Source organism: Rosa rugosa, chromosome 2 (assembly GCF_958449725.1).
Source record: "Rosa rugosa chromosome 2, drRosRugo1.1, whole genome shotgun sequence".
Taxonomy (NCBI): Eukaryota; Viridiplantae; Streptophyta; class Magnoliopsida; order Rosales; family Rosaceae; genus Rosa; species Rosa rugosa.
The window spans coordinates 63375001-63392792 of NC_084821.1; the positions used below are offsets into that span (position 1 = coordinate 63375001).

The window sequence follows — 17792 nt, forward strand, 5'->3', positions numbered from 1 at the left end:
GGCATTATTTTGCACAGTAGTCTGACATTTACTTTCATGCCTATCCAAAGTGTTGCTAAAAACTTGTTAAGTTCATCTGATATTCTCTCTGCTGGTAACAAGAGAATCCAGCCTAGCTTGCGAGCTCCATATTTAAAAAGCACTACATTTTCGATAGAAGCTACCTGCAGAAAACACATGAATCATTACCATGTGACAGCACACAGAGTGAACGAGCAGCTAGTAGTTATAGTACTCCAGTAAAATTCCATGACAACAACACAGAGAGAGAGAGAGAGAGAGAGAGAGAGAACAGGGGAATACCTCTATTGACACTACGGCCAAGGTGGTTGTTCTCTTTTAGTGGATCAATTATAAGGAACAAACTCGTAAGTTTGTCTCACACCCCTTTGATGGTACACAGTTTCTAATAAACTCTTCACCTAGCAGTACATCATCCCCTCTATTATCTGGTACTTCAGCTTCAGAGAGAGAAGAAACTCAGAGACCAGGACAATACAAAAGAGCCATCCAACATTACAGGCACAAGAGATATCTCTTACCCACAATATTAGGTAGAGAGGATTTGTAAACTGGTCCATTTAAACTTACACAGTATTTCTCCCAATCAAATTTGCTTAAGTAATCCAAAAATCTGTAGAGGACCTACAAAACAGTGACACATATTAAGTAATGTGCTTAAACTAGGCGATCAAACTTAAATGCCTTACCAATACAATAGAAAAATGAAAGTAATCAGTTTCACTACTCAAAGCAAGAGATAAACCAAATGTTTGCAATAGATTATTTATGGCGTATGTACCTTCAGTGACTTGCCATGACACTCCATCTATAGCACTTTTAACACTTTCAATTACATGACCCAATTTGATAATCTGATTCCCCTGCAAAAACATAAGGTAGGTTGACGAATGTCCTAATTAGTATAACTAGCAATGCAAAAACTATAAAACAATAAAATGATAGACATTAACCTCAAGCTGTGCAGCTAAAAAAGCCTTGACTCTCTAGGAAAGAACAAAATACTGCAAGCTGAGCATATAAAAAAGCCTCGATTCTCTGCAAAAGAAAAAAATGGGAGGAGTACCACCTTCAAAAGAAGGCAATTGCTTATCTTCTCTTTGATTGGTTCCTCCACTAGTTGCAGCCAACATAATAAACAAATTATTGCAACCACTGAACTCCAATATCCAAACGAGAAACATTTTATAATTGACAACCTGGGAAAACAAAGTTACTTTCAAGTTTGCCCTTATCTTCCCCACTTTAGACAATGCATATGCTGATGCTAGTGATATTCATGACATGGGGGTCAACAGAGTAAATTAGATAGCATGAAATATACAGAAGCATCAAACATGCATAAATCATTCCTAGATCGACACACATACTTGAGCATTGATAAATGAGACTTGTGGAGAAATTCGAAGAAGCTACTGCTAGCTAGAAGAATAAAAAAGAAAAGGTGAAATTCTCACATAGTCTTGAGATGAGAAATCGTTTAAGGTGGTGCGTGTGGGGCGTCCTGCACAATCCAAAAACTAGAAGTCAGAGAAGGGTGTTGAATCCACCAAATCGAAGCCCCAACAGCATCTGATGATCGATCGTTGTCGAAACCCCCGGTAGAGAGCATCGGATCCCGAATTCCTTGATCTTCTCCTTGAAGGCTAGATATAGTTATAGAGGAGAAGATGAAGCGATCCAACGTGAGCGAGGTTACAGAGGCCAAACATGGACGACGTCTCTGAGAAGATTCAGCCTTCAATCTCGTTTCAAAAGAGCTAGGTCATATTTTGGTAAAGTGATCCAGAGTGCGTATTGTGGATATTGGGTGGGTTTCAACTTTCAAATACAATAAACAAAGTATAATTTTGGAACAAATTTTGGTTTTCCTGTCATCACCCATTCTTTTCATCTGACCAAAGACGAGGACCGATGCTTTTGCTGAACAAGAGATGTAATTTGGGGGTAAAACCCGTAAATATTTGTAACCAACCAATCCCCAGCGTACCAATTATGAATAATTTAATCAAATATGAGCATTGGGCCACCGAATGTTGGTGGCACCTCCATAACAACTCACCGATCAAATTACACGGTGCAAAACTGTTCAATATACACACCAATTCAGAATAGTGCCCAAAATTGGTGTCCTATAGCCCATTTTGTAGTAGTGTGTCAAAAGAAAAATTAATCATAGAAGACCTTCAATGGACTGAGATTGCAATTTGTGTTTAGTTTTGATGATTTTTCCTTTGTCAAATTGCATACAATGGCTATAGTAGTATATTTTTTAAGTTGATGCTAGTAGCTTTTCTGTTTTTGTTTTGATTGATTTCAAGTCAGTAGTTCTCTGTAATTGTTATAGTGGTTTTTCAACACAGTGATAGTAGCTTTTTATCCCTTATGTTAGTATCTTTTCAATCTGATGTCAGTAGCTTTTTTTTTTTTTTTTTGATTTTGATTGAGTTCAAGTTATAAGTCTCTATGACTGTTATAGTGGTTTTTCAATACAGTAACAGTAGCTTTCTATCTCTATGTTAATATATTTTCAATCTGATGTCAGTAGTTTTTTTGTTTTCATTTTGATTGATTTCAAATGGTCTTTTGTCAATAACTTATCAATTGGAAAAACATGATTTTTAATGAAATTTTCTTTTTGTTGTGATTTCATATCTCTAGCATTTCTTGTTTGAGAATTGTATTACACTATCGCCATGGATAATCAGCTGGTTTTGTGCGACCAGCATCGATCTATGTTAGTAGCTTTCTATTACGGGTCCAGTAGCTTTTGACATGTGTTATAGTAGTTTTATATACCTATGTCAGTAGCTTTTTTTACTTGTCTAGTCCAGTAGCTTCGTGCATGTTTTACAGTAGCTTTCTATACCTATGTCAATAGTTTTTTATTACTGGTCTAGTATCTTTGTACGTGTGTTATAGTAGCTTTCTGTATGAAAGTAGCTTTTTAGATTGCTTATTTTTTATTGCTGTTTTTAGTTTTCATTTCAAATACTAATATTTTGTTGTATTTTTGTTATTGCAGAATTCTTCCCCTTTACATATGTAGTAATAGATTTTGAAAATCATGTGAATTTGGATATTGAAGCCTCCATTGCCCAAGAGATTATTCGGCCAACCAAGAAATATTGAAATGAAGTCTCGTGCTGATTGTGGCAAAATTATGCCTGTGGGTTTAGAACGTCACCATTGAAAAATGACAGTAACATTACAACATTGACAGTAGCTTTATACAACTATTGTAATAGATTTTCATAACTATTGTAGTGGCTTTTGACAATTATGGAAGTTGCTTTTTACATAGTTATATCACTATTGAACCCTGCATACTTTTTATACCATTGAATATGTTTTCTTTTCTCGATTGTAGTAGCATTTTTATTTTGGTTGTATCTTTTACATTTCCATAACTTTTGGTATTTGTAACAGTAGCTTTTATTGGTGGGGATAATAGATTTTGGTTTTGAAAAGTGTAGCTTTTGTTGCAGGTGACAGTAGCTTTTTGTGACCTCGCCGGAGGTTGCCAGAAATCTCACTAGAGTAGCTGTTATTGCTAGTGACAGTAGTTTTTGTTGGTAGCAGTAGCTTTTGTTGCTAATGACAGTAGCTTTTGTTGTGGTAACAATAGTTTTTGTTGCTAGTGATAGTAGTTTTTGTGACCTTATTGAAAATCTCACCAGCGTAGCTTTTGTTTGTGACAGTAGCTTTTGTTGCTGGTGATAGTAGGTTTTGTGATCTTGCCGGAAATCTCACCAGCGTAGCTTTTGTTGCTAGTGATAGTAGTTTTTATTGTTAGTCATAGTAGCTTTTGTGACCTCACCGGAGGTTGCCGGAAATCTCATCAGAGTAGCTTTTGTTGCTAGCCACAATAGCTTTTGGTGTTAGTGACAGTAGCTTTTGTGGTCGCCGGAGACCCGCGCGGAGTTCGCCGGAAGTTGGCCGGAGACCCGCCGGAGTTGACCGGAGACCTCGCTGGAGAGGAGAGAGAGAATGGTTGTTGACTTTTTACTCTAGTGGCATTTATGTAAATATGTTGGTTTTTATATCCAAAATATAACACAATTTTTAATTTAGTGGCCTTATGAGGGAAAAAATTAATTGGTGGCCTTATGACTAAAAAAACATTCAAATATGCACTTATATGTAATTAACTCTAAAAATTAATACTTGCCGTCAATCATATGGAAGTTGACCGAGAACAATTGGGGAAGTTGAACATTTTATTAAAAATTAATACTTGCTGTCAATCATATGGAAGTTGACCAAGAACAACTGGGGAAGTTGAACATTTTGGGAAGTTGAAGTTGATCTCTAATCAATTGAGTTCTTTAAAACAACTTGATGATAAAACGCCAGATTGCAGAAATTTATTTCAATGGCTACGATCAGAATGAGATATTCTATGACAAGTTGTCAGCTCTAGCTAGAAGAATTTGGATTTTTCTAACCATTGCTAACTATATTTTGTCGTGAAGTTTAGATTACTCTATTATTTAATTAGAAATTGATTATATAAGTCAAGTTTTTATTGATTTTTTTTTTGCTAACTAGTTGTTTATTTTGTTTGTGACGTTCATGTTTCTAATGATTAAATGTTATAAACAAATAACTTTTTCATTTTTTATTTTCGGTAGTAGTCTTTCTTTCTCTCAAATCAGTACATGCTTTGCTAGCTCTTTAAATAGCAGGAGGTTATGATCAAATTAACAAGAAGATACCAAAACCATTACTTGGGTAAACTATTACAAGCTAGTAAGCTAGAAGAGATGGCACTTGAGCTAGTCCTACTCTTTGTTATGGGTATTATCTCTCTTCTTATCTTTACCAGGAGAGTACTATTCCACACTCACCGTGTTCAACACCTCCCTCCAAGCCCCTTTGCTTTTCCCATCATTGGCCATTTCCACCTCCTCAGCCCTCTCATCCACCGCTCTTTCCAATCCCTTTCGCTCCGGTTTGGCCCCATATTTTCCCTCCGCCTCGGTTCCGTCCCATGCATCGTCGTAACCTCGGCTGAGCTCGCAAAAGAGTTCCTCAAAACCCATGAACTGTCCTTCGTATCCCGCGTTCATAACACCGCCATCGAACGCATAACCTATGACTCTTCCTTAGCATTTTCGCCCTACGGAGCCTACTGGAAGTTTATCAAGAAGGTGACAGTGAATGAGCTCCTCAGCAGCCGCAGCGTCAGCAAGTTTCATTCCATTAGGGCGGATGAGTACTCTCGGCTCCTGAGGCTCTTCGCCGAGAGAGCTAAGAGTTGTCTAGCTGTGAACCTAAGCGAAGAGCTGCCGAGGCTTTGCCACAATGTGATAGGCCAGATGATGCTTGGGAAGTACTCCACTGCGGTTGCGAGCAACACAGAGCGGGCTGAGGAGGCGAGGTTGGTGGTTAGGGAGGCGACGAGGATCTTCGGAGAGTTGAACTTGTGTGATTTTAATATGGTATGCAAGAAACTGGATTTGCAGGGATTTGGAAAGAGAATCGAGGACACGCATGTCAAGTTTGATGAATTGGTGGAGAAGGTTGTTAATGAACGTGAACAACTGAGAATTAAGAATGTTAGCTTTGTGAGAGAGAAAATGTAAGAGAGAAAACGAAGAGAATTATCACAAATATCTTGTGTATTTCTGGTCTAATTCTGTTACAACAGGTAGAGTGTCGTTTATATACATTTACAGATTGCATAACAGTGTGCCACGTGTAGCACAGCTGTAGGACACTAACAGTCCAGCTAATGAAGCATTAAGCCTAATTGAGCAATTAAGAACTAACTACTAACTCTCTTCTGTTAACACCCCTCCTCAGCTTGATGGGCGGGTGCGAGCATCAAGCTGGAGCAAAGATAGAGATGCTGAGGTGAGCAAAGACCCTTGGTGAATAGATCAGCGAGCTGTTCATGAGATGTGACAAACTGCAACCGAATGGTGCCAGCCTTGACTTGATCCCTTGTGAAATGAACATCAACCTCAATGTGTTTAAGCTTTGAATGATACACAGGATTAGTAGCAAGGGCAAGAGCTGAAATATTGTCACAGTGAAGTGTAGGAACACTATGCAACTGTAAGTGAAGATCTTTGAGCAAGTGTTGCAGCCAAAGAAGTTCAGAAGATGTATCTGCCATGCTCCTATATTCAGCTTCTGTAGAAGATCGTGACACAGCAGTTTGTTTCTTGCTACACCACGAGATAGGAGACTGATTAAGAAGAATAACAAACCCTGTGGTTGATTTTCTGTCATTTGGATCACCAGCCCAGTCTGCATCACAATAAGCATGAATGTGAAATTGTGGATTGGAAGAATCACCCCTCCTGAAGTGAATGCCATGATTATGAGTGCCTTTAACATATCTTAGAATTCGTTTGACAGCAAGAAGATGAGCCTCTGTGGGACAGTGAAGGAATTGACAGACTGAGTTAACACTATATGCAATATCAGGTCGAGTAAATGTAAGATATTGCAGACAACCAACAAGACTTCGGAAGTGTGGAATATCAGATGCACTTAAGAGTGTACTCCCATCTTTGTAGAGCTTAACACCAGACTGGCAAGGAGTTAAGTGTGTGTGACAATCATCAAGTCCTGCTTTATGTACAAGTTCTTTGGCATACTTCTGCTGAGAAACAAACAAGCCATCGTGTTTGTACTGAATTTCCAATCCCAAAAAGTAGTGTAGATCACCAAGATCCTTCATGTCAAATTCTGCTTGAAGCAGTTGCTTGACTTCTGAAATGAGAACCTCACTATTGCCTGTGATGATAATATCATCGACATAGAGTAGAAGGTACACCATGGAGCTGCCAGTTATTTTGACAAAAAGTGATGGATCTGCATAAGAACACACAAAGCCTAGAGATGGAAGAAATTGTGTGAAACGTTCATTCCAGGCTCTTGGAGCCTGCTTAAGACCATAGAGTGACTTATGAAGCTTGCAAACATGATGAGGATAAACAGCATCTTCAAAACCACTAGGTTGAACCATATAAACTTCTTCATTGAGCACACCATGGAGGAAAGCATTTTTTACGTCCATCTGGTGAAGTTTCCAACCAGAATAAGCAGCTAGATTTAAAATGAGTCTAACAGTTGTATGCCTCACAACAGGAGAGAAGGTTTCATCGTAGTCTACTCCATATTCTTGTGAAAAACCTCTAGCAACCAACCTAGCCTTATGCCTAGCTACAGAGCCATCTGCATTCTTTTTTATTTTAAAAATCCATTTGCAGGAGACCAAATTCTTATCAGGTGGTAATGGAACCAAACTCCAGGTCTGTTGCTTCATAAGAGCATCATACTCTTCTTGCATTGCATTTTTCCAGATAGGGCTTGTAAGAGCAACTTTATAGTTATGAGGTTCAACAATTGATAGATCAGCTGATTTATCTTGAATGATAGAAAGAAAACATTTTTTCTTCAGTATACCTCGTTTGCTTCTTGTAAGCATAGTATGATCATTAACAGTGGAATTAGTAAGTCCTTGAACTGGATGCAAGATATTAGCTTCAGAGACTTGAGCTGTGGGTGTAGTATGATCACAATTTAGAACAACAGAGACAGTACCAGTGCCTGGATGAGTATCAAGTGTAACAGCACCAGAAGCTTCTCCAAAATTAATAACAGTATTATGATCATTACTAAAAATAGGAGTTTCATGTGGAATTATGACCATAGCAGGAGATTCACCAGTTGTTGAGTCTGAATGAGCAGATACAGTATTGGGAACAGATACACTAGGTATAGCACCAGCAGGGACCATGATTGTAGGATTAGTAGATGAATTATCAGTATCTGCAGAAGAGGATCGAGAAGTAGAAGGTACCTGAGTAGTTGTAGTGATGTTTTGGACAAGTGCAGACGGGTGTTGGTGCTGAGGAGACTGAGTAAGGCTTGAGTGAGGATTGCATGAAGAAGAAACTCCTGACGACCTTTGGTCTGCAAATGGAAAATTATTTTCTTCAAAGAATACATGTCTGGAGATAATGCATTTCTTGTTGACTAGATTGTAACAAATATATCCCTTGTATCCTGCTGCAAAACCAATGAATATGCACTTGACTGTTTTGGGTTGCAGCTTGTTACTATTGTGAGTACTCAGGAGAGGATAACAAGCACAACCAAAAACTCTGAGGATTTCTAAAGATGGAACCTTGTTGTATAGTTGTTCAAAAGGAGACTTCATCTTTAATGCTTGAGTTGGCATTCTGTTTATTAGATAAACTGCAATTGCACATGCATGATACCAAAAAATAGATGGCATATGAGCAGCTTGGAGTAGTGTCACAGCAGTTTCTCTAATATGTCTGTTTTTCCTCTCTGAAATGCCATTTTGCTGTGGTGTATATGGACATGAGATCTGGTGAACAATACCTTTGCTTAGCATAAACTCCTTGAATCTATTCCCTGTATATTCTCCTCCACCATCACTTCTGAGACACTTAATGTGGCTAGAAAATTGAGTATTAACAAAGGCACATAGAGACTGGAAATAGTTGAGTACCTCAGCTTTATTTTTCATTGGAAAAATCCAGGTATACCTGGTACAATCATCAATGAAGGGTACAAAGTATCTGAACCCATCTACAGAAACATAAGGTGATGGCCCCCATACATCTGAATGCACAATTTCAAATGGAACTTCACTTCTAGTTACTGAATGAGTAAATGGCAGTCTATGAAATTTTCCTAGTAAGCAGGCTTCACAAACTGATGAGTCTTGCTCTGGTGTGCAGGAAATATTGCACTTATTCAACATATTTTGAACAATTTCATTTGCAGGATGTCCAAACCTTTGATGCCACAAGGACTGCTTGACCATTCTTCCAAGATAAGCAGACTGTTTTGAGGCACATGCCTTATTGCTAGCTGAGACTGATTGACTTTGATGTTGTTGAATGTACAGTGGCAAATCAAACGGTATTGGATACAATCCTTGCTTACTCAGTCCCTTGTATAGCACCTGACCCAGCACTTTGTCCTGTATCACACACATGAACTCATCAAACCACACAGAGCAGTTATTCTGTTTACACAACTGATATATAGACAGTAAGTGAGCAGCAAGCTCAGGTATAAGTAGCACATTGTCAAGTTTCAACATTCCCAACATTGTGTTACCTATATGAGTAATATTCAGATATTTACCATTACCAACTTGAACAGTGTCAGATGCATTGTATGGAGCAACATTGTGAAGTAGCTGGATCTCATTTGTCATATGATTGGTAGCACCTGTGTCAGCTAGCCAGAACTGAGGTGATGTGTTTGTTGCAGCAAGCATTGCAGTTCCTTGTGGTGGAAGATTCTGATTTACTTGAACTTGTGGATGATTGGACTGTTGTTGACCTGGGAATCCAACCAAATAGTAGCATCGATCTGCAGTGTGATTAGGCTTGTTGCAGTATTGACAGTTACCAATATTTATGTTGCCTTGAAAGCCCTGAAAGTTAGACAAAGTTCTGCAGGTCCTTGCACCATGACCATTTTTTCCACACAGTTGACAAACAAGATTGTTATTGCCTGTGTTGTTACCATTTGGCCTGAAAAAGGAGTTAGTCACTGGACCAGGAGTGAATTGATTGTTGAAGTTCCCATTTCTGTTTCCACCATTGCCAAACTGATTGTTATTTCTGAAATTACCAAAGTTGTTATTGAACCTAGTATTCTGATTTCCAAATGGTGGTCTTCCTGCATAAAAACCAGTCATAACAGTACTAGGATCTTGCATAGGGAAGGAATTGAAGTGATTGTAGCCATAAGGAATAGCTGGTATTGGGACATAGGGAGCCTGAGTAGTAGGTGTTGATGGAAAACCAGGTGGAGTTAATGATGTTGAAGCCTGAGAAGTGGAGTTGGATTCTGCAGTAGCAATGCTTGAGTTGTTGCTTGATGTAGAGGCTTCTGATTTCCCTTTGGCAACCATTGCAGTGAGAGTTATGTTTGATGCAGACTGATTCTCAACTTCAATATCAATTTCAGCTGCCTTGAGTAGTGTCTTTAGTTCACCAATAGAACAGCTCACAAATTGAGCCCTGATAACTGTTTTGATTGCTGCATATTCCGATGGTAAGCCTCTAAGTACTGTAACTACAACATCTTCATCATCAATGAATACTCCAACTGTTTCTAAAGCATCTCTTGCAGCCTTGATCTTGTCCATATATCCTTCAATGTCATCATTGCCTTTCTTTAGATTCTGCAAATTTGATTTAAGTTGCAAGATATTCTGTCTGTTTGGTGCAGCAAACTTGAGTTTGAGTCTTGACCACATCTCTTGAGCAGATTTGCTCCCAACAGCACATGACATAGCCACAGGACTTAGAGTTTGACCAATCATATTGACTATACTTTGATCCTGAATCTTCCAGTTGACATACTCAGTAGATGCAACATTATTAACACCATCAACATATTGAGCAGGACATGGAGTTGATCCATCAACATATCCATATAAGTTTTGGCCTTTGAGAAAGGATTCCAGTCGAAATAGCCATGTAGGATAGTTTGATTCATCCAGTAGAATATTTGGTAGATACACAGTAGATTGAGTAGTGATGGTACGAGCTTGAGAACCAGCCATATGTGTATATATGAAAAACACAGAAATCAAGTAACAATTTTATGCCTTGCAATGACTTTGAGCAAAGAATCTTCCTCAGATAACAGTTTATCTCTCAAATTAATACAAGCTAGGAGTTCATAACCACACAAGAATCACACTTCTTCAAATCATTTCTTCACAACCTTTATATCACAGTTTCTGAACTTCAAGAACTAAATTTCATATAAACAAGCACAAATCTCAGGAATTTATGTAAGGACTACTAGTTATGCTTCTCGTCAGGTTTTGAAACCTCAATATCACATCATCTTCACAATCTTTCTAGATTTAGGGTTTTGAAACCTCAACAACATCACAGATTCATGGAATTTTTTTTTTTCTTCGTTTTAGCAATTTCAACTAAGAACAAAGATCCCAAGCTTCGAAGCAAGCAATTTTACTTTTCCAGTAGATTCTTCAAGAAAATCATAGATGAACAAGTTCAAAGGAGTAAATCACTTGTCTTTGATAGTAGAATCAACCACAGAGCTAAGACGAGCAGAGAGAGACTAGAGATGAAGTCGAAGCAAGCTTGAAGAAGCACAAGAACTATGCCCAATCCCTAGGTCGCAGCCTGAGCTCTGGTACCATGTTAGCTTTGTGAGAGAGAAAATGTAAGAGAGAAAACGAAGAGAATTATCACAAATATCTTGTGTATTTCTGGTCTAATTCTGTTACAACAGGTAGAGTGTCGTTTATATACATTTACAGATTGCATAACAGTGTGCCACGTGTAGCACAGCTGTAGGACACTAACAGTCCAGCTAATGAAGCATTAAGCCTAATTGAGCAATTAAGAACTAACTACTAACTCTCTTCTGTTAACAAAGAACAACAAAATTAAGGGAGGAGAGGAGGATGAGAAGGAGGTGAAGGATTTTCTAAGCATCTTGCTTGATATGTTGGAAGATGAGAGTAGTGAGAGCGTGGAGGTTGGATTTTCAAGAGTTCACATTAAGGCTGTAATTACGGTAATAATTAACCCAAAGATACTAGCTAGGGTTCTTTTTTTTTTTTTTTTTTTTTTGAATAAAGCTAGGGTTCTTTTATAGCACTAAAAGAGATATCTTTTGACTATTATTTTATTTTATTTTCAGGATTTGTTCACGGCTAGTACTGACACAACAGCTATTGCAATGGAGTGGGCGTTAGCGGAGCTCATCAATCATCCAACTGTGCTAGAAAAAGCAAGGGAGGAGATCGATAGCGTAGTTGGGAATGGACGAATAGTGGAAGAATCGGATTGTCCAAGTCTTCCGTACATCCAAGCTATCATAAAAGAAACATTTAGGCTACACCCACCCGTGCCTATGGTCGCAAGAATATCTGTAGAAGACTGTAAGGTCGGGAAATATGTTATTCCGAAGAATACAATGCTGTTTGTGAACAATTGGGCCATCGGAAGAGATCCTAAAAATTGGGAAAAACCGTTGGAATTTTGGCCTGAGAGATTCTTAGAACACATTGGAGGTGCCCAGACAAGTGGAATGGATGTTAGAGGTCAACATTTTCAATATCTTCCATTTGGGACCGGGAGGAGGATATGTCCCGGTATCAACTTGACCATGAAAATGGTTCCTAGTCTAGTAGCAGCTATGATTCAGTGCTTTGATTGGAAGGTTATTCCCAGCAAGAAAATGAACAATGATGATGTTGTTCAAATGGATGAAAAGCCTGGACTGACAACTCCAAGAGCCCATGATCTTGTGTGTTCTCCAGTAGCTCGCTTTAATTTACTCAACATCCTTAAACCTTGATAAGGGGACCTGGGATGTTGGAGAAAGTAATAATATTAGAGCTACGAGCTCTCTCATGCATGCATATGTTTATGTTTATTTCTTTTATATATATATATATATATATATATTTGTAAAAAGCAATATTGTAATATATTTTATATTTGTGTCTGTTGGCTCATGCAACTCATCAAGGATGATGCTCCTGTAACCAGAACAAGCGGAGGACTGGAGGTACGGTGTTTCCACAATCGGTCATTCCTATGATGTAATCTCTTTCAATATTTAATAAAAGTTATCAATTATATCAAGTTTTCTGAAATTTCAAATCAAAGTACTTTATCTCTAAGGTTCATATTAATTTTTTAGACCCATTGCCGAAAGATCGCAAAGAATTTTGTAGCTTATGTTGACGATGGTGTGTATTGCTACTATTACAAATGTTGTTGACACTAATTAATTTGCTACGAGTTATGAGAGATTATTCAGTGCATGCACCAACAAGAATGAAGGGTACGTTGAATAACATCAAGTATTTTTTATTATTAAAAAAAATTGTCTATAAAAATCAACGGGTGAGATCTGCTAGATCTGCTGGTTCACTTTCATTGCTGGTACATAGAAGAATTTTCCACATTACTGGCTCTAACATTTATAATAATAAAAAAATTAATACAAAAAATTCCAATAGAAATAAACGATGTGTATATCCAAACAATCATTTGAAAGAAATTAAGTGAAAATCATGTCCATTGGGGATATGAAACGAAAAACATACTTGTAGTATCTAGTCAAAGAGTCAAAGTTTGAAAGTGGTCAATGCATGACGATATGCAATTCGAGGAAGTGAAAATGTTGGGGATTGTTTTTGGGATCACATGTACTCCATTTCAGGAAATTAACAGCAGCAAGCATCATGGTCAAATATATATCAATTCGTATCTTCTGATGATTTTTGCAACGGATAGAAAGCTCTCAGTCTCATAGAGCTGACCGCCTTAGCTTGTAATCATTTTCTGGTGTCTTCAGGTCTCTGGAAAAAGTTCAGTACGGTAGCACATACTATGGCCGGCCTAGCTACATATGGCTATGGCATATCTCTCTCTCTCTCTCTCTCTCTCTCTCTCTCCCCCCGCCAGCAGTACTCTTTTCTGAGGTCGAAATGCAGCCATGATCAATGAACTGATACAAAGTTGTTTCTTTTCAGCCAAAAGAGCAAAAAGTAAGAATATGAATTTCAATCTCATAAGTTTTACTACATGAGTTCATCAAGAAGGTAACAACTAACAAGTGAAGGTAAAAAGGAAAAGAAAAGGTAATAAATTAACTTTAGGTAAGAATATGATGGTGGTGGTCAACTGGTCATGTATGTAGTACGTGTTAATAACTTGTATAAATTTGGCGTGCATGTCATGCACATATATCTGGCTGATCAGAAAGGACTTTGATTTTCTGAGTCTCATCCTGTCTCTAGCTGACTCAGACATACATATCTTTGCATGGTCATCCTTTTAATTTAAAACTTTAATGTTGCCGACCAGAACCAAATTCCGGCACCAAAACTAACATTCAATAATCTCATATTAACGAGATATCGTGTTTTCGCCTATTGAATTTGTTACTCCTATTAATAGCTTAGGGTTCTGTACGTATTTTGTACATCTTTTGGTTCTTTTGTTTTTGGTGATTTTCATTTTCTTGCCATTGGAAAGGGAAGATGCTTCTCAAGGTCGGTACGTAGATGTTGAAGCTAATTAGCTAAATGACCAAGATTATAGGGGAATGAATGACCCAGATTGCAAACATGCATCAAGCTCGATGAGTAAAATAAAAGAATCATAAATTCATGAGAACTTGTATATAATATGTAGAATATTGTAACATAAAGATTTATATGCTAGAGAAATCAGCTAATTTACATACATGCCCTCTCAATCTTTAGATTAATATCCTAGAGAGACTAAGGACAGTACCTATAACCAGCTACAAGACTAAAACTAATGAAGATGATGTAGAAGTGCAGAAAATGCAGAGATATCTGTTAGAAGAAAATAGTAATGTTTAGGTGGGTCAATACAATATGAGATGGTGATGGTGATCATGCCTATCATTTTCTCTGAAGAGATATACACCCTTACTAATTTGTATATATATCGCTTGCATATATCATATACATGTTCTGATGCTCAGTAATCCCTGACTACTCCTACAGTCCTGACCTTGATCAGCAGAACTACCGGGCCTTTCACTCTCCGTAAATCATATGTCGTCCACATATATATCTCATTGTACCATTCATCCCTAGTTAGGTATCCTTCCAGCAATAACAATTACAAAACTTTGATCTTATATACAGTTAGTTCAAAAATTTAATTTTGCTAATCACTTATTAATTGTACACTCTTTATACGCTCCTGACCGATCATTTGTATCAACTCAGAGTCCATGTTAATTAATTGTTCGGTAATTAAATTCCTTCAAACAAAAGGAGCGAAGTATATAAAACTGTTGGACTAGAAGTCTAGAACTGAAAAAATTGACGAGCTATATAGGTAATAAAACATGATGAAATTAAAGCTTGAATTCATAAGACTCACGAATCACGATGTCAAGCTTAATCAAAAGAAAATAAGGAGGGGATATAACTGGTTGAAATATTAATTATACATATATTAGCTAGCTAAAAAGATATTACATATGATCATCATGAGAACTAGGCTAGCATGTTTCATGTTATACCCACGAAATAGGCCGTACAACCCAGCTTGTACGTAATATAAGTTTATCATCATTATCCTACTCATAAGCCAATAGCAAGCTAGAGAAGACAAAGACTAAAGTGAGAGAAGCAAAACCCTACGGTTGATATTATGGGTTTCAGAGATGCATGTTCTTGAAACTATAATTAACTAATTAAAAGCGAAACCAGTCGACTTAGAATCAGGACATCGGTCATCAGATCAGAGCCAGAGAGCGCCGGAGTGCTTGAGAAGAGGGACGAGGTTGCCGTTGATGTGGCAAGCCATCAGCGCCTCCACGCCGCCCAAGAACTTCCCTCCAATGAACACCGCCGGAACCGGCTGCTGCTGCCCCTGCCCATCCGCCAGCTCTCGGAGCACCTCCCTTATGTCCGGCCCCTCCACGTGGCGGTCCAGCTCCACGATGGTGGGGCCAACTCCGAGGCTGAAGAGGAGGCGCTCGGCCACGGTGCACATTGGGCAGCCGCTCGCGCTGAACACAACCACCGCGTTGCATGACCCTAGCTGCCTCACCATCTCGTAGGGCCGGCTCATCATACCGTGACGACTCGCTTCCGCTTCTGCTGTCGCTGCCGCGTCGCTGCTGATCATCTTTGCAACCTGCATTTCTTTTCTTCTTTGAGAGAAACAAAAGAGGGTCTTAGTCTTTTAGAAGAAGAAGAAAGGCTAATGAGCTATAAAGCTAAGCAATGAAAAAAAAATGGAGCAGAGAGCTGCAAATATTGTTGTATACCTGCAGAATAGGAAAAGCAAGGCAGCTTCAGCTGTACTGATTATTTACTCCAAACCGTACGGACATGCACATAAGCTTAGTGATGGATTTAAGAGAGCATGCCTTTGTTTTCTTTTAATTGACGTACAGGCTGCAGCAGCAGGCTTTATACAGAAAGATCTGAGAGAAGCCTAGGGCTTCGAGGTTAGAACAGGTATTTCTCACTCTTGGACAGTTGATCGTGATCATGATCCGTAACGTGTCAGTCAAAGTAAGAGCCCAACATAGATATATTATATGTGCTTCATGCAGGGAGTGGTGGTCCAAGAAGATAGAATCTCAACAGTGAAGGTTTATTTTCATAGTCACACAAAAATAGGATGGTCTGACCATGTTATAGAGGAGCTGCCGCAGCTATAAGCTGAGTTTAAGACTACTGAATTGGGATTATCAGAAAGTTTTAGGAAAAAAAAAAAAAACTGAATTGAAGCTCAAACTTGGCATGGGATTGAAACGGGAGACAAGGAGTCAGTAGGGTACGAGCCATCTGGCTTATAGCTTAGTCACGCTTCTCTGCTACTCATGTCTTTTGAAGACTTTGAACGCGTGAGCCTTGTACGGATTTTTCAACGGCAATTTTACCAGTAGGCTCTGGAAGTCTGAACCATGCAACAACTGTAATTATTGGAACTTCTTATACAAAGTTTAACTGTCGGTTAGATATGCTATGTGAAGACTGTGTGTGTGTGTGTGTTTGTACGTGCAGAAGTGCGATGTTAATTAGTGCTGAATTGGGAGTTATTTGATCAACTAAAAACATGTGCCAATGAAAGAAGGGACTCTAATTGGATCTTCAATCGCTCTATTTGTAACAAGCTAGCTAGTGTTGGGAAGGCTACTAGCTTTCAATGAAAAACAAAGCTTATGGCATGGATAGCCTAATGGCGTGTTAACGTTCAAACTTCGATCATATAGCTTATATGTTAGAAATAAATTAAGATCAGAATATGTGGCCGGTCGGGATGAAATGAGTTTTTTTTCTTTCTCGGAATTAGTTTTTCCTTACTGGATTTCAACCTTTTCCCTGATCATTTTGCATGTAGCACCTATGCCTAGCTTCCAAACAATTGGGAATAACCTTACTACTTTACTAGCTAATCAAACACAAACCCCCTCTTCAGGCAAACTTCTCTCTATTGTTTGGATGAATAGAGGTGCTGCATGCAAAATGGCTTGAAAAAGGGTTGCAATCCCATATTAAGGGCAAGCTAATCAAACACGAACCCCCTCTTTAGGCAGACTTTACCTTCCGCTCTTCGATCAACCTGCAGTTGTTAATCTAAGGATCTCATATATCTAGAAGGGTTAAAGGCAGATGCTATTAATTCTTAATCAATCACTAAACTCATAGTTAGTGGTAAGTTCAAACGAATAAAACACAGTTATATTAAAATAAAAACAAATTAATGTGGAGATTGTAACTCTGGAATTGTACGTCTTGTAACAATTTGCACATGTGCCATGTAACCAAAAACGTGGTCCATATGACATACTAGTACTACTTCTTGTGACAATACCATACAAGATTTAAGCAACTATGCAAATTACTCATATATAATTTAATAATTATATGCATGGTCAAGACAAACGCAACATGATTACATACAAACGGAGGTTAAATAAAAAAGAAAGAAAAAGCCTAGGCAAAGAAATTAAAGCACAAATTAATACCAAAGCGAAAACGAACACATCCTCGAGAACCATTGATATTAGCTTCAAGATGCCGAATTGTTCAATGTACTCCTCACATTGCCCACCATGCAAGCAAAAAACTGTAAAATAGGCCTCAGGCAAGCTTCTATAGGGCTCCTAATATATGTATCCCATCCCGAACTCAAACCCTCGCAATGCCCCCTCAGAAGCCTCCCCCAGAAGCTCACTAAGATGCTTTGGTTTCGAGTGCAGGC

General features: G+C 38.3%; 2 protein-coding genes and 1 long non-coding RNA gene across 3 annotated transcripts; 1 reads left to right on the forward strand and 2 right to left on the reverse strand.

Moving 5' to 3' along the window:
• On the reverse strand, positions 1–1076 carry LOC133731609 (uncharacterized). Its single transcript, XR_009856731.1, has 5 exons — positions 975–1076; positions 803–884; positions 543–645; positions 304–461; positions 1–164 (listed from the first exon to the last, which is right to left on the reverse strand). It is a non-coding gene; the product is annotated as an uncharacterized LOC133731609 (long non-coding RNA).
• Positions 1077–4729: 3653 nt separating this feature from the next.
• Positions 4730–12375, forward strand: LOC133733280 (licodione synthase-like). Its single transcript, XM_062160924.1, has 3 exons — positions 4730–5582; positions 11449–11589; positions 11716–12375. Exons 1-3 carry the CDS (start codon positions 4788–4790, stop codon positions 12373–12375), a joined length of 1596 nt encoding a protein of 531 aa, XP_062016908.1. The 5' UTR covers positions 4730–4787.
• A 2656-nt stretch (positions 12376–15031) lies between these two features.
• On the reverse strand, positions 15032–15719 carry LOC133729935 (glutaredoxin-C9-like). The gene has a single exon (XM_062157559.1). The coding sequence runs from the start codon at positions 15717–15719 to the stop codon at positions 15315–15317; it is 405 nt and encodes a 134-aa protein (XP_062013543.1). The 3' UTR covers positions 15032–15314.
• Positions 15720–17792: the final 2073 nt, after the last annotated feature.